At 38.8% G+C, this 22,734-nt stretch overlaps 1 protein-coding gene across 1 annotated transcript; it reads left to right on the forward strand.

Moving 5' to 3' along the window:
• Positions 1–7,994: 7,994 nt before the first annotated feature.
• Positions 7,995–20,132, forward strand: GASK1A (golgi associated kinase 1A; the record flags this gene model as incomplete). The annotated part of the gene is made up of 4 exons (XM_081346248.1): positions 7,995–8,972; positions 16,268–16,390; positions 18,721–18,824; positions 19,922–20,132. The coding sequence occupies 4 exons, from the start codon at positions 7,995–7,997 to the stop codon at positions 20,130–20,132; spliced, it is 1,416 nt and encodes a 471-aa protein (XP_081202374.1).
• Positions 20,133–22,734: the final 2,602 nt, after the last annotated feature.

The raw sequence follows: 22,734 nt of genomic DNA on the forward strand, positions 1-22,734 counted from the left end.
GAGGAGAAGCTGCAGCTGGAGGCAAAGTCCGGTGGATTCTCTCCGCTCCCTCCTCACCAGCTCCCCCCTGCTCCCCCAAGCCTTAGACCTAGGGAGGGAGGGAAGGAAGAAAGGAAGGAAAGAAGAAAGGTAGGGATAAACAGTAACATGCCTTTTGAAAAGTTTGGTTTCCCTCCTACCCACTCAAATTGTAACCCATGGATTCCCCCCTCACACACACACAGGTACCCTGCAACCTGAGGGAGGGAGAGAGGGAGGGACAATGGAAGGGAGGGAGGGAAGGAGGAAGGGACAAAGAAGGAGGAAAGAAAGGAAGGAAAGAAGGAAGTAAGGGACAATGGGAGAGAGGGAGGAAGGAGGGCACCCACCCCAGTCAACCCCCCCTTCACCAGAGACCCATGGATTCCCCCCACACAGGCACCCTGCAATCTGAGTGATGAGCTGCCCCCCTCCCCCGGCCATTGACTTCGCTTGTCAAAAAGTTGCAAAAGGTGATCACATGACCCTGGGACACTGTGACTGTCATAAGTATGAATCAGTTGCCAAGCATCTGAACGTAAATCACATGACCCTGGGGATGCTGCAACAGTCATAAGTGTGAAAAATGGTCATAAGTCACTTTTTTCAGTGCCATCATAACTTCAAACAGTTACTAAGCGAATTCTTGTAAGGCGAGGACTACCTGTACTTTATCACTTTTTTCCTTTTTTTTGGTTAAGTTTTTGACAACTTGCTGGGTGACTGGTGGTACTCGGACATTGCCTTATCCTAAAAGTGGTACAATGGGTGAAAAGGTTGAAAACCCCTGATCTAAAAGACTAGGATTTTGTTCAAGGTAAGTTAATACTATTAATGTTACCATGCACTGTGTGGTTTTAAATGACAAGAAGGCATTTTATTAATCTTTTGGGACATGTGATGTCCCGTTGCCTGGAAGCGGTACAGATTTGGATGGGAGAAAACAGGCTTCGACTTAACCCGGCCAAGACTGAGTGGCTGTACATACCGTCATCTCGTTTAGTCCAAAATGTTCCATCTCTGACTATTGGAGGAGAGATGTTACCTCCCATTGATAGAGCACGCAATCTGGGCGTCCTCCTAGATTCACGACTCAGTTTTGAAGATCATATTGGAGCCGTGGCTAGGGGGGCATTTGCACAGATTCGTCTTATATACCAGTTGCGCCCCTTTTTGGACCGAGATGCCCTACGTACAGTCACCCACGCACTCGTTACCTCCCGTATTGATTACTGTAATGCTCTCTACATGGGGCTGCCCTTGAAGACCACCCGGAGGCTTCAGCTGGTGCAGAATGCAGCTGCACGGGTTGTGATGGGAGCTCCCCGATACTCCCATATTACACCACTCCTGCGTGAGCTGCATTGGCTACCAGTTGCCCTCCGGGTGAGATTTAAGGTGCTGGTACTTACCTTTAAAGCCCTACATGGCTTAGGTCCGGGATACTTGCAGGACCATCTGCTGCCGGGAACAAATCCCCATCGTCCAGTACGCTCGCACAGAGAAGGCCTCCTCAGGTTACCGTCAGCTAGGCAATGTCGACTGGCGACCCCCAGGGGGAGGGCCTTCTCTGTGGGAGCGCCAGCCCTATGGAATCAGCTCCCCCCTGAGCTTCGGATGGCCCAAAACCTCCAATCCTTTCGCCGCGGCCTCAAAACACTCCTGTTCCACCAGGCCGACCTAGACTGACAGGCATTTTATTTAATTTATATTTAGTATTTTTAATTTATCTCTTAAATTCTCTAATTTAATTTATTGCACAGATGTTCTCAATTTTATTTCTATCTTGATCTCTGTACTTATTATATGTTTTGCTGTTAGCCGCCCTGAGTCCTTCGGGAGATAGGGCGGGATATAAATCCCATCAATAAATAAATAAATAAATTTACCACTGGCATACCCATTTAGTTTAATGAGTGGAAATGTCAGCTTTGTATGTGGAATTAAATTGGCCCAATAAAACAGAAATTGGTTGCTTGTAAAAGATTGAATTATTTTTAAGAAGTTGTCAAACAAGTATCTTTGCCACGAAAACCCCATGAACAGTACCAAAAAGCAAGAAGATATGACACTGGAACATGATCCCCTCAGGTTGGAAGGCATCCAATATGTTACTGGGGAAGAGCAGAGGGCTAGTACTAGTAGCGCCAGAAAGAATGAAGCGACTGGGCCAAAGCCGAAAGGACGCTCAGCTGTGGATGCATCTGGTGGTGAAAGGAAAGTCTGATGCTTAAAGATTTTTTCTCCATAGGAAACTGGAATGTAAGATCCATGAATCAAGGAAAGCTGGACGTGGTCAAACAAGAGATGACAAGACTGAACATTGACATTTTAGGAATCAGCAAACTAAAATGGACAGGAATGGGTGAATTTAATTCAGATGACCATCAGGTATACAGTACTGTGGGCAAGAATCCCTCAGAAGAAATGGAGTAGCCTTCATAGTCAATAAAAGAGTAGGAAAAGCAATACTGGGATACAATCCCCAAAATGACAGAATGATCTCAGTTTGAATCCAAGGCAAATCATTCAATATCACAGTAGTCCAAGTCTATGCCACAACCACTAGTAGTGAAGACGATGAAATTGACGATGAAGCCCTATAGCACCTTATAGAATTAACACCAAAAAAATGATGTCCTTATCATCATGGGGGATTGGAATGCTAAAGAAGGAAGCCAAAAGATAACTGGAATAACAGGCAAGTTTGGCCTTGGAGTACAAAATGAAGCAGGGCACAGGCTCACAGAATTTTGTCAAGAGAATACGATGGTCATAGCAAACACTCTTTTCCAACAACCCAAGAGATGGCTCTACACATGGACATCACCAGACGGTCAACACACAAATCAGATTGACTATGTGCTCTGCAGCCAAAGATGGAGAAGCTCTATACAGTCAGTAAAAACAAGACCAGGAGCTGACTGTGGCTCAGACCATGAGCTTCTCGTTGCAAAATTTAGGCTTAATTGAAGAAAGTAGGGAAAAGCACTAGGCCACTCAGATATGAACTAAATCATATCCCTGATGAATACACAGTAGAGGTGACAAATAGATTTAAGGAATTAGATCTGATAGACAGAGTCCCTGAAGAATTATGGACAGAGGTTTGCAGCATTGTACAAGAGGTAGCAACTAAAACCATCCCAAAGAAAAAGAAATGCAAGAAAGCAAAATAGCTGTCTGAAGAAGCTTTGCAAATAACTGAGGAAAGAAGGGAAGTGAAAGGCAAGGGAGAAAGAGAAAGATACATCCAATTGAATGCAGAATTCCAGAGAATAGCTAGAAGAGATAAGAATGCCTTCTTAAATGAACAGTGCAAAGAAATAGAAGAAAATAATAGAATACAGAGGACCAGAGATCTCTTCAAGAAAATTCGAGATATGAAGGGAGCGTTTCATGCAAAGATGGGCATGATAAAAAAACCAAAATGGCAGGGACCTAACAGAGGCAGAAGAGATTAAGAAGAGGTGGCAAAACTGCACAGAAGAACTATACAAGAACAAGCTTAACATCCCAGATAACCATGATTGGGTGGTCACTGCCCCCGAGCCAGACATCCTAGAATGTGAAGTGAAATGGGCCTTAGGAAAGCTGAGCAACAACAAAGCTAGTGGAGGTGACAGTATTACAGTTGAGCTATTCAAAATCTTAAAAGACGATGCAGTAAAAGTGCTACACTCAATTTACCAGCAAATTTGGAAAACTCAACAGTGGCCACAGGATTGGAAAAGGTCAGTTTACATTCCAATTCCAAAGAAAGGCAATGCCAAAGAATGTTCAAACTATCGTACCATTGCACTCATTCCACATGCTAATAAACGTATGCTATAAATCCTACAAGCTTGACTCCAGCAGTATGTGGATCGAGAACTACCAGAAATACAGGCAGGATTTTGAAGACGCAGGGGAACTAGAGATCAAATTGCTAACATATGCTGGATCAGGGAGAAAGCTAGGCAGACAGAGCTGGAGGGGACCCTGCTCATACCATACCACCAGCAGGGCATTTTTAAAAACAATCGAGGATAGGAAGGGCAACAATAGGAAAAGAATGCAATTCTGGGAAATCTGTCAAAAAAAGGTGCCGGAACTCCGTTCCGGTGCATTCTATGACAACAAAAGCCCTGCAGCTAGCTACCATCCATCCGGCATTAATAACCACTTTATTGAGGAACAACGTAGTGACTTTTAGGACTGTCAGTGTTAGAGCATACATGTGATGCAAACAGGGCTGGGCTAGTACTTGCGTGATACTTGCTAGCCCTGCCCCATTCTTGTGTACAGTGCCCTGTTTCTGTGCCCCAAGGTGTAGCGGCATCCTGTTTTTGCACTTCATGGCATGGTGGAGATCTATTTTTGTGCCCTGTGGTGTGTGGCATTGGCCCATTTTTGCACCATGCAGCATGGCATCCTGTTTTTGTGCCCCCCGAGTGATATCTTTAAGAAAACTGAAGCTGATAAATTTCCTTGTTAGTATTATTCTCTGAGATAATCTTTTTCCTTAGTATTTCCCAAAGGTATGGCTAAACTAAATTCATAAGATGTTGTTTATTTGTAGGATTTGCTCCTACATCACACTACCAGCATAAATGCTAACAAATAAATAAAAATAAAATTGTTTGTATGCCCAATTAAAGCTAAAGACTAATTTCAGAAAGCTGAAGAGCTTTGTTTAATCTCACGTATAAAATCAAAATAAAACACCAAGAAGTTTGTACATGGGTTTGCAGTTATCCCAATAAAGTTTTTAGAGTTTACAAGGTGATGTCGAGTGTGTATATTTTTATGCTAAAAATTTTAATAAGTACATTGGCTCCTCTGAATAAATTGTAAAAGCAAGAATCTCTTTTTGTCAAAGCTGTGAATTTGCCTAGACAGGAACATCCACAAGGAAAGTCAAGTTAAGATGATGGCCATGACGCATACTATCATTTATATGCATTGATCGTGTGACACATGTAAAAAAGGCAGAGTTTCAGTTGTGTGGTCTCAGCTTTCATCTTGACATTTTTACTCCTGCTTATTAGGCAGGTGGCCTAAATTCCATCATTATAAAAACTTTCCCCAGCCAAGTGGCCTCAGGAATTCTGGGAGTTGAAGTCCATGAGTCATAAAAGAGCCGAGGTTGCCTACCCCTGCACTAGACCATGATGCAAGAATGCAGAGTTGCTGCTGACTGTGTGCATGTTTTTTAAAACTACACAGCTGATATTCAGTAAGTAGAATTTGTCTCCATGGCAATCAGGTGAGTCTTGTCATAATAGCAGTGGTGGGATTCAGCCGGTTCGCACCACTTCGGCAGAACCGGTGGCTAATTTTTTCTTGCCCAGGCCCAGACCTCTGGAAGCAGCATCCACACAGAGAACCGGTTGTTCACCTATTTGAATCCCACCACTGTATAATAGGATTTATTTGTGGAAATCTTAACCTCTTTATAATAGCCCTTTTTGAAATCCAGCATATATCAACCACTCCAATAAAAGCATTGTGTAAAAGTATCTGCAAGGTGCTTTCACAATCTGTTGCATGGCATTCGGCATGAGATTGCTTTTAAAGAAGGCTCAACTCAGCTCTGAAAGAAAATTAGCTCTATAATTGCATTTAGATATTGTTTTTAATAATTTAGTCATGTCTGACTCTTGATGACTTTATAGGCAAGTGCTCTCCATGCTACCCTGTTAAGCACAGCTTCTTTCAATTGTTGCATCTTTGCATAAGATTTGATGTTATCAAACATTTACATAAACCTATATTCTATTCTTGTTGCCACTCTCTTTTCTTGTCCTCCATATCTTGTTCCACTTTTAATATTTAAATTCTAAGCGCCTCGAAAGAAGGCTCAGGATAGAAATAGTCTTCTTTCTAGGTTTAGGATATCCATTTGAGTATAACTGCATAGATGTTAAGCTGTAGCTTTAGAACTGCTTTTACATTCTTCTCTGTGAAGAACATGCTCTTCCAGGTGAGAGATGGAGAAAGTTGGACTTTTGGAGGAGAATGCAGTTATAGCTAATCCTCAACTTACTGCCATTCATTCACAGGCTCTTCGAAGTTATGATTGTTGAAAAAATGAACTTATAATTGGTTTCTGAAGTTACAGTCATTGCAGTGCCTCTTCCCCCCACCCCGCAGTCACATGATCAAAATTCAGGCACTTGTCAGTGTGGCCACAGGGCAGTGAATAAGGAGGGCTAGGCTGGAGTAGTTTGGAGGGTCTGCTGGGATGGCCAAGCGATGCGGTCCAGTGTATGGGAACAGCCAGTGCACAAGGGAACATATAATAATTACTCTCTGTGAGAAGTGAATTGAAAAGTTCAATAATCTGTACTAAGATCAAGGATTTGTGTCTGATTTCTAAGTAATCATGGAAAACATTGGACATCTTTTCCTTTTGGACTTTTTCCTACCTCCTTAAGTGTTATTCAGGCATTGATTAGTCAAGTACTAAAAACATGATCAGGGAATTTCCAAATATTTCTGTCTTTTTGTATTCATAATTATAGACTGTAGTTGCATACTAAAGCCCCTTTCTTCACATGTATTTCTTTAAGAAGTTCGTGAATCCTCTAGAGGGCTAGAAAGGACAAAGCAAACTAAAAGTGAATTCCACAAGACAAAAGTACTGTTCTTGGGAAAGAAAAATCTGGCTCCACTGGGGTTTCTGGATGGAATAACCTTGCCTCTGAAAGAGCTGGGATGTAGATTCTTCTGGGTTGGCAAGTACTAGATAGAGAACTTGACAAGGAGAACCTTTGCCTATCTGGGGTCGGGGGCATTTCTTGGACCATCAATTCCTGTACACACCACCTCAAGGTAATACAGTTGGAAAATTGTCTACTGGAGATACATTTAAGGCTATCGATAAAATGCAGTACAATTAGTCACTTGCTGGCAGTCGAGACTGAATAATGCAGTAGAATTCTTTAATTGCAAGGCAGTGCGCTGGGTACCAGGAATTTTCTGAGCACAATTCAGAGTGATAGCTTTCACCTGAGTGGAAATGTTGTGGGCCTGACCATCTCACTGTTGAACTTCAGATAGTCTTTTTTGGCATTTGGGATCTCAGTGGTTGAGATGGGCTCGCTGCCATTTTAAACAATAAACAATATTAGTATTCTTATATCATGGTTTCAATATTTAAAACAATATTACTATTTTAATATTGTGGTTTCAGTAACTTCTTCAGTAATTAAATTTGTGGCTAGCCTTGGGACTTTTATGATATTGCCTTTATTATGTTTTATTGGATATGAACTGTGTGCATCCTGTGATGGAGCAGTAAATAAATCTTTGCAATAAATACATGAATCAATGGCAGTTGAATGTTGATACAGAACTGTGAGAAATGGCAACGGCATGGCAGTTTTCTTCTCTGTCCACACATTTTATACATTATATGTCAATGGATATTCTGTGGGTTTGGTTTACTCAAGTGGAAAGCTCTGCATATTTGCCTTCTCTGGAAAATAAGATCTCCTTTTCTTATTCCACAGGCCCATAGAATTTGGTGCAGAATAAGGCTAAAGAGATCTCCTGTGGCTGGTTACTGCTTCTTGCTTGCATTATCTGTGATCACTTTTACAAGCTTCTGTCCTACATTCCTGAACAAGTCCAAAGATTTGAATTTCCAGCATTTGCCTAGGGAGATGCGTCATATGAAACCTGCCCTTTCTAAGCATCTGCAGACAAATTTCACTATCCCTCTTATCCAACAGAAATCACATTTTAGGCTTGGCAAATGGACTCATGCACAGGGAAGGCAACCCCTTTCAAATCCTAGTCCAGCTTGCAAACAGAAACGCCTGCTGCACAGACAGGGTGAATTAAGTGGTAAAGGTTTTAACAAGAGGAGAGATTTCCCTAGCTGGATTAAAAAGTATAACATTGCAGCAGAAAATGACCTTGGCCTTGGCAGAAGACTCCAACATGAAGAGCATCCTTCCAGATCTAATGGGGGGAAAAACAGCTTTGATATGACTTTGACTCTAAAGGATGTTGGAAGAGACCTGAGCTTCCCACTGCACCCAAGCAAGAAGGAGGTGAATTGGAAATGGCAGAGGCAGTTAGCCCCCTTTCTACTTCCTTTACAAGATGAAAAGCCTGGAGCCTTTTTATTTCTTAAGGACACTCCTCCAAGTGAGCTCACTTTATCACAGGAGCAATGTAAGCCAGATGCACAGGCAGCTACTGCTGCCTGCCAATCCTCAGATTTAATCAAAACACTTATCTCAGACAAACAATCCTTCCAGATCACAACCAACACTCAGGAACAGAGGGATAATGCTCATTTCCATAAACTTCAGAGATCTTATCTTTGGAATGCAGATGAAGAGGAGCTGCAAAAATCAGAACAATGCAAAAACTTGTGGTACAATGATCTTAGTTTGAAAAAGGGGAACAGGCTGAAGTTTGCTGAGGAAAACCTTCCATGGTTCACTCTGGATGACGTGGAAAAAATGAGGCTTCTGGCCAATGGTACAGTGGTAAAGAAGGACCGAATTCCTGGCCATGGGCAAATAATTAGAGTTGCACTGTCACATAATCAAGATGCCCTTTTTCATGACTCCCAAAGTTTGTGCTTGAATGGACTGTGTGGCTTAATCAAAAGGTCCACTGATCTCTATGAGGTTCTTGCATTCCACTTGGACAGAATTTTGGGGCTGCGTCGGAGCTTACCTGTGGTGGCCAGGAGATTTTGCAGCCACTTGCTACCCTACAAGTACACCAATGGTGCTACTAGGCCCATTGTATGGTGGGCACCAGATATACAGCACTTGAATGATTCTAATAATGATCAGAACTCCTTTACTATAAGATGGCTGCAATACCAGGACTTATTGCAAAAACGGTGTGGCATGGAAGATTCCAGGACATCACTTGGGAAAGCTCCTTGTTTAACTGTCCTACATTCTGAATGGGCTAAATTGGCACTCTTTGATTTTCTTCTGCAGGTAGACTGGTGGTAGATCAATATTTTGGATAGGAGTCAAGATACAATACAATACAATACAATACAATACAATACAAAAGTTTGCAATTTGTAACGAAAGTATCACCAAATCTGATTATATACAAAGGATACTCTATCAAGTTCATAATAGGAAGGGGTTCACACTAGTCTTCAGTTCCAAATGGTAACTGATTCTAATTTAATGAGGAATGATTTACACATAATATAATAACTCAGGGTTTCGGGATACATTTTTGAGTTTATAATAATTTAAAGAGTATTAACTAATAATTAATTGGTAAATTAATATGCAATGAATATGTGCTATAGTCATTTTAGCTGACTCATCTTAATAGTAGAATTCCATGTTTCCGGGTTCAGAGTTTGGAAATAATTTCTGATTTTACATTCATGGGCTATCTAATTGTGGAAATCTGTCATTTGATAAGCAACTTGATGTTTCTTTTCACATTATTTAGTCATTTAATCAATGAAACGCATGGTGGAGATCTATCAGTGACCAATTCCAACCTAGGACACAATGAAATCTGGAGTTCTTAAACAGCCTGCAGAAAACCATTTCATACATTCCATATTAAAGCAGTAGAAGAGACTGGACAGCCATTTGTCTGAAATGGTATAGGGTTTCCTGCCTGAGCAGAGGATTAGACTAGATGACCTCCAAGGTCCCTTCCAACTTTATTATTATTATTATTATTATTATTATTATTATTATTATTATTATTATTATTATTATTATTATTATTATTATTATTATTATTATTATTATTCAGAAACCTGGTTTCCAATCTCCTTAGTTCACAGAATTATTAGGAAGGTAGAAATGTACTAAATAAAAACAATAGACACACAAACACAAATACAGTAGTTTTGAAAACACTAGGAATGCTCCCTTGTTTTGACTTTCATGAATATTCTATTCATATAACAAATTTAGTCCTTTTCTCTCAAAGTGCACCATTGTTTCTGCTAAGTTATTAAATCGATAAATAGAAATTAGTTGGAAAGTATAAGGATAGCTTGTCTTTTGGTAGAATTAGTAATAGAAAGATTTTTATTCTGTGTTTTGATCACAGTAATATTTAGGACGCCTTACAAAAAAAATCTTAAAGATATCAGAGTACAAATACACAATATAAAATTCAAGCAGCACACATAAAACCAAATAGAAAAAACTAAATACAATATTTTCCCCCTTTTTTAAAAAACGCATCTCATCTGCTCTTGGCCCTCAGTTAAAATTTCTAAATCCAAATTTAATTTGTATAGTGTTAATTAATTTATCTTTAAGGTAACATTTTAGTTATCACTTGTTGCTAATTATTATAATTCCTATTATGAATGCAGAAAAACCGAATGCAAGTTAAAGCTTTTCTCACATGTTCACCCATCCATCCTACTGTGTGGCACTGTAAGCTGTTTTTGAAACCTACAAATGCTTCAAGAACCATTTACGCTCTGGCATAATGAATTGCTTTCAGCATATTAAGCATGAAATCTTTGTTCAAGTTGAAGTATGCAGATGTAATTCCAAACTTGTAGAAATAGGAAGGAAAAAACCCAGTGTTCTGCTCATTTGAATTTTTACAAACCATCTTGATTTTTTTTTACTCCTTTATGGATGCCTCTGATTAGATTGATGCTGGAGAGCACTGCAAAAACAACTTGATTTAATCTAATTTTCAGAAAGCCAGTTAGGCCTATTAGCATTGTTGCTACTTTTCTATGGGATCATTTTCTTGCATAAAATTAAGTATAAAGCATCAATATAAAGCAATATGTTTATAGGCAATAGCTACAGTATCCAATGGTCCCTTCTGTGATTAAGAGCTGGGAAAATAGCAACTATAAGATCTTTGGAATTCTATCTGCTGATGAGCTGAATCCTATATTGCATCACTTCCATGATCCTGGAAATGAAATAGCCCCATCTAGAGAAAGTATATGTTACAATGATGCCATCATATTATTCTTCATCCTTTCTTCTGGGAAAATGTTCTTAGATCAAGATGCAAACTTTTTGATTTCTTATGCTATCCTGGAAAATGCTGTACTTGGCATCCTGTGTGCTGGGCTCTCAAATGTTGTAGGTCATGATAGTTTTTCTATAATAGAGAAGCTTTTAAGGACAAAAATTGGTTTGCAGAGATTTGTAGAGCTTCTTCAAGCAGACAATCTTACAAGAATTCTACTGAGACCAGCTCACATTTTTACTCCTAAATGTTACTGAATAAATTATTATAATGTGTTTACAAAAATGTGAAGTCACAGCTGCCAGTTCTTTAGCTGGTGTTGACCTTCATACACATTGAGTTCTTCCCAAGAACCTAGAACCTAGGATATTGTAATGTATTGACATAGTATGTGTATAGTATTGACATTGTGTGTGTGTGTATATACATGTGTATATACATATACATATGTATACATATGTATACATACATATATACACACACACATACATATATACATACATACACACACACACACATATATATATATATATATATATGTGTGTGTGTGTGTGTGTGTGTGTGTGTGTGTATGTATACATGTGTACGTATATAAAAAGGTAAAGGTAAAGGTTCCCCCACACATGGTGCTAGTCATTTCCAACGCAGAGGACCAGCGAAAGCTTAGATTAGGTAGATATACTTTAAATGGTTACTTTTTATTGCTTATTATGATCTTTTAGCAATAAACGACTGTTTTTTATCCATCCCACTTATTGAGGAATAACACAGTTTTAGAAACAAAAGGAATTGCATCTTTGACTGGTATATTTAGGAAATGTGAGTTCCAGTCAGGATTTTAAAAATTATCTAAGTAGCTTAATGTTATAACTTCCTCCTCCTTCTCCCTCTTCCCCCCAAAAACTAGCTGCATTGATTGGAATCGTCCTACAAGTCCTCACACCCCACAGAGAGACATATTGAGCTCTGATGGGACAGTGGTTAGAATGCATATTGCAGGAAAACTCTTCCCACAGCCTGGAATTTGATTCTGATGGGCTTAAGGTTGATTCAGCTTTTCATCCTTCCAAGATTGATAAAATAAGGTCCCACATTGTTGGGGGCAATATGCTGACTCTGTAAACTGCCCAGAGAGTACTGTATTGCTATGGGCAGTATATAAATCTAAATACTATTGCTATATTGCTAATATTTTCCTGCTGTGAGTTACCAATAAAATTGCAATTGTTCTATAGACAGCTCTTAGCATGGATAAGATTTTCAGGTGAGGAAAAAAAGCTTCCTAAGTGTGTGCCCTATAAATAGGTAAAGGTAAAGGTTCCCCCACACATGCGTGCTAGTTGTTTTCAACTCTAGGGGCCGGTGCTCATCTCCGTTTCAAAGCCGAAGAGCCAGCGCTTGTCCGAGGACGTCTCCGTGGTCATGTGGCTGGCATGACTAGATGCCAAAGGCACACAGAACGCTGTTACCTTCCCACCATAGTGGTCCCTATTTTTCTACTTGCATTTTTACATGCTTTCGAACTGCTAGGTTGGCAGAAGCTGGGACGAGTAACAGGCGCTCACTCTGCTACGCGGCACTCGGGATTCGACCCACCAAACTGCCGACCTTCTGATCGACAAGCTCAGCGTCCTAACCCACTGAGCCACCACGTCCCTGCCCTATAAATAGCTTTACTTAAAAAAAACCCCAGATATTTCAGCTTTTTGTGTTAAATAATACAAAATACAAAAAGAAGCAGTTTTGTGTTTGGCTCTTCAGCTTAATTACTTTGGTTTCCAAGATGTTTGATCCAGTACCTCTTCTTGTGAGAAGGGCAGACATGCCTCTGATTACTCAACCACCAAATTCATCAGGTTTTCATTTTTTGTGCAGTCATAAAAGACAAGAAAGCAGAAATTAGTTTCAGGCTTCTTATCTAAAACATCTGGGAAGCCTACAATACCTAGTTTCCACTCAAACTGATGCTGCAGGTGTGTTCTTGCAAAGTTCCCCCCCTCCTTTTGCCTTTACACTATAATTATTTCAGTAAATTAAACATCTTTCTAAAAACAATTAATAGGCAATGTTAAAACAAAGCAGCCACAGAACATGGAAAAGATAAAAAGTTCTGCCTTTGGGTTTTTTTTTCTTTTGTTCCTTTTGTGCTTAAAATGGCTTCCAATCTCTTTATGCCTTTTTTGTTCTTCAGAAAGCAGTTGGGAGGTGCGGCTGGAAGGGAAATGGATAAATAGATTTTTCTCTCTAATGTTTCTTTACTTTTACCTGCTTTGCCTGAATTTTACTTACTTGTTTCCTTACCTAATGCCCTCTAGATATATTGGGATTATAATTCCATAATTCCCTACATATATGAAGGGCACCAGTTTGGGAAAGACCATAACAATACTATTAGGAGATAGTTATATATCTCCACATAATGTCTCATTTAATCTTGAGTCCTGTTGAACTGGTTTGAAGTAAACATGCATGTGACCAGGCTAAGTAACTACCCAAAATTTATTATTTTTTATTTTTTTAAAAAAAATAATTCATGGCTGTAGGCTGCTGTTTCTTTGCATGCAAAAGTTTGGCAAGTTACTAGGATATAAATGCAATCCATAGAGTAATGAACACTAGAAACCAGCAGTGGGAGCACTGGAAGGCTTTAGTTACCGGTAGTTTGTGTGATACAATCTGTTGGTTGTTACATCAGAATATACGGAAGCAAAACCAATTCAAAACAGAGGACAGAGCAGCCCTAAAAAACCTAGAGGGACCAAACCATTATCATTTTGCCCTAGCACACAAATCAACTAAAGCCCTCCAAAACATCTTAAGTAAACCAAAAGAAAAAAACAACAGGTTACTTACAACACAGTGTGTAAGTATTGTAGTAACAACCTCTATGAGGGACAGACAGGCAGAAGATTAGCAGAGCGTATCCATGAACCCACCCTAACAGGCAGAAGAAAACAATGAAAACTCCTTAATTTCACAACCCAGAGATGGACTTCACCAGATATAGGTGAGCTGGCTGTAAAGATCATTCGTGGCATAGGAATTTCAGGGATCTTCCCATTTCCACTCTGAAAAAGCATCTGTGGAGGGATGGATGAATAGCAGTAATTTCAGTGCCACCAACTGTGTAAAACTGGTCCTGGTATATTTTTTGAAAGGTGTCAATATTTTCCCTGGCAACTCCAGACAGTGAGAAAGCAGAGTGATGGTTGATCATCTGCCAACTCTCACTTTCAGACATTCTGTGAACAGACCATCTGTTGTAATGCCGAGAATATCAGCTCAGTTTTATTAAAGAAATAACTGAGCTTTCTCCTGAGATGAAATTAGCCCAAGAAACTTTTATTGCATGAGTGGGTTTAAGTTACCAAATTTCATTAAACACATTTGCAGAGGAGCATAGCTATAATTCTCTGTGATGCCTAAATATATATGTAATTAGTGCTTAAAATCTTTCAGTCCAAAAGATTCCATTGAGACAAGGATTCTGGAAGAGTGCTTCATGTGAGAAGTAAGGATCTGCCCAAGGTTGGTTCTAGGCTTTATTGGGCCTCTGAAAAGCATTCTCCAGTAAATGTCTTGCCATTGGACACTGATGAAGCTAAGCAGTGATGCTGTTATCAGGAGAAATAACACTTTGACTGGCAGCCAACCTTCCTATTTTACAGAGTGCTCTGACAGAATGTTCTTAAGACACAATGAAGAATTAAGAAGAGCTCACCAGAACATACAAAAGGGGTTAAAGGCAGGCCCTGCTGAATGTTGGAGATCATATTGTTTGAAGTCATTATATGCTGTGCTGTGCAAGTACATTTTTCATTCCCGTGAAATGATGATTGGTCTCCCATTCCTATTATGAACTTTTCATCAAATTTACATAAGCCAACTGCTGCATGAACCTGTACAGCACTCTAGTTGGCAGTATTTGCTTTTGCTAGTTAGAATACGGGAGCAGTGTCCTTTTTGTAAAGAGCAACTAGAACAAAGAAAGCAAAGAGTTAACACGACTTAGAAATCCTTGGTTGAACAAGCCAGAGTACTATTAATATTAAAATATGATTCAAGAGCATGATGACTGGCTTTGGGGCTAAGTAAAAAAACTAAAGCAGATTGTAGTTTAGAGAGTGAGTGAGCAAGATGGGGACATAATTCATCATCATCAAGTCTGTTTTAGCCACATCTAAGATTATTTTTGGTGAATGTTATTTCTTCAATGAATAGACGATAAAGAATTTAACTTTTCGCACTTTATTTTGTGAACTGTCTGATGGATATCAAAATGATTCCTTTTAGATAGATGCTCTCAGGGTGGAAAGCCTGTTTGTGGGAACAACTCACCATTGCATTCATCTGCTGCATCAAGAAGTGCTCTGACTTTCCCAGTATGAGAATGAACAATAGACGCGATTAAAGGGAAAAAAAAGAGATAAAACACACTACAACAGCAATGAGTAATATTGCGATATTAAGTACAGTTCAAGCAAAACAAGATTTAAAGTATGTAAATGCAGTGCTGAATACTTCTTCATAGAATTCTTTAAATAGTTCTCCAAGGGGTGGGGCTCACTTTCCAGGCGTTTTGGGGGAGCCTGCATGAACAGCAGTGTCACTTCTGCAAATCTCCATGAACAGCTATGGGAACAGTAGAGATGCCAATAGGTAGGGCAGTCAAGTGAGGAAGGACATCCCTCCAAAGTTCACCCTGTTTGATTCTGAATTCAAAGTGGTTACCCTTACAAATATCCAAAATTTCAAAGTCAATTTATATACAGAAAAGGGTAACATCACAGTGAGAAAAAGACATACTAGTCGTTGTACACAGCAGCAAGGAAGAGAACTAGAAAATGTATTAGGAAAGAAGGTTATAACTTAAATGGATGCAAAACTTTTACAATTGTTGGAAAGAAAGAGTGCATATCTCTGCCTGTCAGTCATTCAATCAGCCTTGTTTGGTAATGAGACCCATTGATGATAAGAGGCTTATTCCTATGTATATCCATGTACCATAGTGGACTTTGTAATCCCTATACCCATTGTGTTTCCATTCTTAATTTAAAAATAATTATTTAAAAATAATTAATCTAGACTAGAATTTAGGTTCAAATTTAGAGCTAATGAGCACTCTACTAGACCACACTGTCTTTACACTTACTTGATTACACAATGTCCTAAAAAGACTATCCTAGAATTGTCACTCATCAATTAGCAAATACTATAGTTATCTTGTGTAAAATGAAAAGTTCTTTATCTGATGTGGCTAAAATAAAACGCTGATCCCCCTCTACTTTCCTATTTTTCACAGGTCCATGATCGTCTGGATCGATATTGCTGTGGTTTCCAGCCCGATTTCTCTGAGCCTTGTGTTCAGGAATTGCTCCATGAGAAATGCCAAAATCCTGCAGAGCTGCTTTTGGTCCATATTTTGGTATGCCCAATTACTGTTGAAGCCAAGTGATTTACAGAATAGCCAACTTATACATAGTTGTGTCCAGCCAGTTAATAAGATGTCAAAACAAATGTCTGGGATGAAAAAGATAAAGAATGAAGTTACAACTTTGGAACAGCACACACACACATACTCTCTCTCTCTCTCTCTCTCTCTCTCTCTCTCTCTCTCTCTGTGTGTGTGTGTCTGTGTGTGATGTGTGATGAATCAGTTTTAAAAACTAGTAACCAACTACAGTACCCTCCTAAGGAACTGGGTGAGCGATATACAAAAACACGTGTGTGTGCGCGCACACACACACACACACACACACACACCAGTGTTACAGTAGCTAAAATATAAAGTAGGGAGCTTGCCCCATGATCTAAGAAATTAATAATCATCTACATATGTGTATAACACTGTGTGTACTGAAAATGGGTCCTAACCTGGCGCCAACATCAATAAAGATATCCAGATAGAAGGAATGGCTTTTCAAGCTTCTTTTATTGGAGTACAACAGTAAAAGCACGCAGCAGCTAAAGAAGCCAAGAACAATGCACAAGCACAAATTTTATACAGTTATGATTAAGGAAGTTAACACTCTAACAATCACACATTGGTTCCTTGACACGTTTCTTTTGATTGAATTCTTCTACTTCACCCTCCTTCTTCATACATGACATGTTGATGTTAATAAGCTTTCTTATCAAAAGGTGTGTCTTTTACTATTATAATAAGCTAGAGGTTACCAAAGTTTATATATCTATGTGCCTTCTAATCATCCTTCTAATGTGTCCTTCTGACTTGTAACTTTCTTGTTGCTAGACACTAGTGTCCCACCGTTTCTTACACTGCAGCTGCAACGCGGTGGCTCAGTGGGTTAGGACGCTGAGCCTGTCGATCAGAAGGTCGGCAGTTTGGCGGGTCGAATCCCGAGTGCCGCGTAACAGAGTGAGCGCCTGTTACTCGTCCCAGCTTCTGCCAACCTAGCAGTTTGAAAGCACGTAAAAATGCAAGTATAAAAATAGGGACCACTATGGTGGGAAGGTAACAGCGTTCCGTGCGCCTTTGGCGTCCAGTCATGCCGGCCACATGACCATGGAGATGTCCTCGGACAAGCGCTGGCTCTTCGGCTTTGAAACGGAGATGAGCACTGGCCCCTAGAGTCGGAAACGACTAGCACGCATGTGCGGGGGAACCTTTACCTTTACCTTTAGTGTCCCACCGTTTCTTACACTGCAGCTGCAACTTTCTACGTCAGTAATTCCTTTAACAAACTTTCCTAATTCCAACCTGAGTCCTTCAGTATAAACTGGGAAGTACCTAAGGTGATCCTTCCCCAGGCATTAAAGGCTTTCTACCTTGCCAGGGAAGGGGGGAAAACTTATTTTACAACTTTACTGCTTACCCAATTCCTTAGGAAGGCACTCAAGCTAGTTATAGTTTTTAAAATCCATCCATCATTTAAACTGTAACCTCAGTGATTTAACTGGAACTTTCTCAGAAGAGTTTCCTGAAGGATTGAACTCAGAAGTACCTCGTGATGATTTCTGACTCGGAAGCCTCAAATCAACACTGTTTTCAGAGGAGGCTCCCTTCTTTTCTACAGACATCTATTTTTCATGTTTCCTCCCATTGGGCTGAGAAGATGCAATTGATCTATTATATGACAGTTTACTGCATGTCAGACATACTGGTTTGTACAAAGGAAAATGCTTGAGGGCCTGGAAGATTTTGGATCTGCAACTCTCTCAATGGAATGGCATCCAAATAACTTCCTTTTTGTTTCTTTTGACTTCTTTATCCACTCTCAGTGGGGTGCTGAACAAATCCTATGATTCCTGCAGTGCTGGAATCATTAAACATTGCAGAATATTGAATAGCAAATTTAAAACATCAGGGGCCTTCTGGAGGAGGGTTAGGGTTCCTAAAAAAAGTCTAAGCTATAGCAGTTGTCAAATCCACAGCATTGTCAAATATTGGTCCAACATCTATTTTAAATGAAAACCGAGACGCTGGAAGCAATATACTTTGAGACAACTCTTCTGTCATCTTAGCTTTGAAAATACCATCCCACTACACTGAAAATCTTGGCATGTATTTTTATAATCCTAATTAAGTTTGAATGTTGGCTTGATATGCTGTATGATTACTTTCTCTTGAATTTTCTTTTTCTTGCAATATTGTAGAATATGTAACCCTAAATACTGTATGATGAGCAGCAAGGCAAACACTCCAAAATTTAATCAAACATTGCGTTAGTCCGTTCACATCATTACTCTGTCCTCAGTTAATTGCCAGGATGATTTTTTCCCCCCTTCTTCCAGGTGCGGAGAAGCAAACCTTCTCATTTAGTGTTTATTGACAATGCAGGAAGACCTTTCCACCCTGAAGCAAAACTTAATTTCAGACTTCTGCAAGGCATAGATGGGTAAGGGGGATGATAGAGTATATGAGTTAACAGAACATCAGTTTCATGGGGTACGGATGCTAAATACATTTCCAAACAAGAGGGAATAGAGTGATGGTTTTAATCAGTTTCTCTTTCTATTGTATCCTATAATGTCCTGGAAATTAGCTTTGATGGGAACCCTCAAACATAAAGAGGAACTGGACAAAATCACTTGGACTTTACTGCAGAGTGAATCTCCATTGGATTCTGGTCTTTCTACTAGTACAATTTAAAAACCCTTTCATTTGTAGAAAAAGTCTATTTTGATTGAAGACTAAACAATGAGGAAGAAAAGATAACCTACCAGCCTTTTCATCTGAAGTTTTTTTCATGTTGCTTTCTTTGAGTCAAGCTTGACATGATATCAAATGTTCAATGGCATTTCATGTGTCTAGTATTTTTTAAATTACCATTCTGGATTTCTTCTTGCCAGCTAGGTGAGAAGGCTCTTAAATCCAATAACATTGTCTGCTAAGTGATTCCAGGAGGATATAAAATTTGGTTACAATGAAAACAATGATAGCACAATGATGCTGTTTATTTATTTGTTTGTTTATCACATTTAGAAACTACCCATCTCTTTCATTTCTAGGCAATTCTAGGTGGTGTACAAATAGCCATAAAAACATAAAAGATATAAATGAATATTGTAATAAAAAGTTAAAAGAATAAAAGAGTTAACATTTAAAAGATGAGGGGGACAGACTTTAAAGGGTTAACCAGCCCCATGGCTGTGTGCTCTTCTATGGACCCTAAGCGAGTCAGCAGTTGTTTACTGCAATTGTATATATGTCTTCCCAAAAGAAAACTTGCATACACAAAAACATATAGGATTGCAGACTTTAAGGCACAAAATTTTCTGTGCCATATAGTTTTATGAACTACAACTCTTTTCTTTAGATGAATTGAATTATAATCCTTGATAATTTATGAATGTCATTAAGACTGAATTTTAATCAACACCATGTGCTTTGCAAGAAATATAAAAGTGTTGTGAATCTACATGTTTAAAAGGTAGAGGTGTTATTCTATTAAGTTTCTGAAAAAAATCCCCTTTCTATTTATATTCTTCTCAGGTTTCCTCGGACAGCTATAACAATACTCCAATCAGGATGCCTACAAAACCTGCTTTTGCAATCCTTGCATGTAGATACAGAATTCTGGGCAAGTCAAGGGGGATATGAAGGTCTGAAGCATTGGCTTAATACCATTGACAGGAGAGGCCAGGCTCTTCTTCAGTACATTAAAGAACATAATTTGACCATCATTGAAGATTCCTTGGATTAGGTTTTGATGACACATATTATACGTCTATCTGTTTTGGGAAAGAGCACTGAACTCTGGAAAGACCCAGTGCCCTGGTGATGGGCAGATAGGCAGGCACTCTGCTAACTATAGAACCTGTTCTGTGTGAATTCAGACAAATAAAATGGCTGAAATAAAATTGTAAAGTGTAGTGTGGTTGGATAATCATATACCAGAAGCAGAATGAAGATGTTACAATTGATATTAATACAGCCTCAGCTGGATATCCTTGTGAGGGATTTCCATAACACATTTCCAGATAAAATGTCCCTCTATTTTCCTAATGAAAGTTGGTTTTCTCGTGATGGCATTCCAAAGCAAGACCAACCAGTTATCTCAGCCAGAAGAAATTGTTAGAAAGAAGGTATGCAAGATATTTTTGTTAAGAGATAAAAATTCTGATTTGACACACATTATCCATAGGGCTTTAATGATACAGAACTGGTTTCCCTAATCTATTGCCCTCCAGGTTTCAGGGTAGAGATTCTGTATTGTAATCCCAACATTATCTACAAGGTATCCTCTTGAGGGAGACTAAATTAGAAGGAAGGGATGGGATGGACCAGACGTGATTATTTTGTTTCAAATTGCCTCAAAATCCAGAAACTCAATTTTTCTAATTTCATAGAGTGGAAAGGAAGTGGCTTAGTTAGAAGGATCAGCAAATTTCAAAAGGATTCAATTATCCTGGTTTGAGCCAGATAAAAATGCTGAATATTTCTAGAAGATGTGTAACTTGCCATCATATTGCTAGCGATGCTTCTTAAAAAGAAATGGATTTGATTGACTGCAAGGGCTGTAAAATGGATCAGCAACAAAAACTCACCAGGTCTTTCCATAATCATGTACTGTTGAACTTTCTCCATTTGTAAGCATGCCCTGGATTCTAAAAAGTCTCAGCATCAGGTCATTTTGTATAGCAGGCTGGCACCTTCATTGTTTGTCCGTTCCAGCAACTCACAGCTTTGAAAAGCCATCTTAAAATTATTTCTGCCTTTCCTCAGTCACAGTTGGTTGTCATGGAAATGATTAAGATGACTTGCCATGGAAGGCAGCCATCGGCAGCTAAAAAAAAACTCTTTATGAAATAAATACCTTATTTTCATGTAAATCAGTTCTGCTTATGATTGGGAGAAGGTGAGAAAAGAAAAGCAGACACTGTATGCGACAGGACTGCAGAAAATAGCATATTGTGATATTTTTGGTGTTTTTATTCTATTAAAAATCCCAGGCCGCACCTCACAATTCACTAGGCATATGTCAGGTAAATGATTTCTCTCCCACTACCCCTCATATTCTTTATCAGACAAGAAATGAGACACAGACAGTATTGGACTGAGAGAAACAACTCAGAATCCATTTTTGTATAGGTTTTCTATTAAAGCCTATTAAAATGAATGGAGCAGTTTTCCAATTTGCCAGATCTCTTCATCATATTGTACAAAATCCTATACAAAATGAGGTGGGCAAGATGCAGACAAGTTCAAAGTCAGTGCTTGTCTGTAAGCTTAACATGAAGACTCAGTATTAAAAACTGTAATTGCAATTAGAATTAATCTATCACCAATGAATAAGTTAATATCAATTTGGTCCCTAGCATATGGGACAAAATAATGTTGTACTCTCAGGTTTTGAAAAGCAAGGCTCAAAGAATGCCTTGAAAGAAACATGCTACTTCAGAAATGAAAAGAAAAACATCTGTTTTCATTTTAGCTAAGTCTGAGATTCACTATATCATCTTATTTTATTTTTCATTTTTATTGTATGCCTCTTATCTTGCCTATAGATGACTTTGGGTGGCTTACAAACATTAAAAACAGATAAACATTAAAACAATAATAACATAATAATAATAATAATAATAATAATAATAATAATAATAATAATAATAATAATAATAATAATAATAATAATAATAATAATAATAATAATTTGAAAATAACAAAACCTGACAATGGCTAAGATCAGGAAAGTTGGGGAAAGAGTCAGAGAGGCTAATGCTAGCTGCACAAGACCAAACCTTAAGAACAAATGCATACAAATCCAGAAATGAGAAGTGCTGCCTCTGCAAAGAAGCTGAGGAAACAGTGGATCACACCCAAAACAACTGGAGTACCACTGGAACACCATCAGCACTGACAAAATCACCACCAAATTACAAAAGGCAGCTTTGCTTGGAACAGCTTATATCCTGCAATGGTACCTTTAATACTATTAATGATGTCCCACGTCCTTGGGAAGGACTCAATAGGTGGATAAAAGTCCAAATCCAGTTTGAACATCTGGCTGACTGTATGCTGAACCACAATCATAATTTTGCCCAATGGAAGTTCCCAAAGGTTATATGCTTCCTGAGAGATTCAATGTTTTTACTTATTTATAGATTACAGGAGAGAGATATTGGAAAAACTCACTGTCATTTTTATTTGTTTTAATGCTTCTTCAGGCATTTCCAATTTAACCCTTCAAGAGGTTCTTTAAGTTCAAATGACTTCAGGCAAACATAATAAATTAACTTCATACATTTGTGCTTTCCCCTTCGATGCTCATTCAAGTGGCATTTAAACTATGAGATTTAGAAGGA

The sequence above is a fragment of the Vipera berus genome (assembly GCF_964194415.1).
Source record: "Vipera berus genome assembly, chromosome: Z".
Classification (NCBI taxonomy): Eukaryota; Metazoa; Chordata; class Lepidosauria; order Squamata; family Viperidae; genus Vipera; species Vipera berus.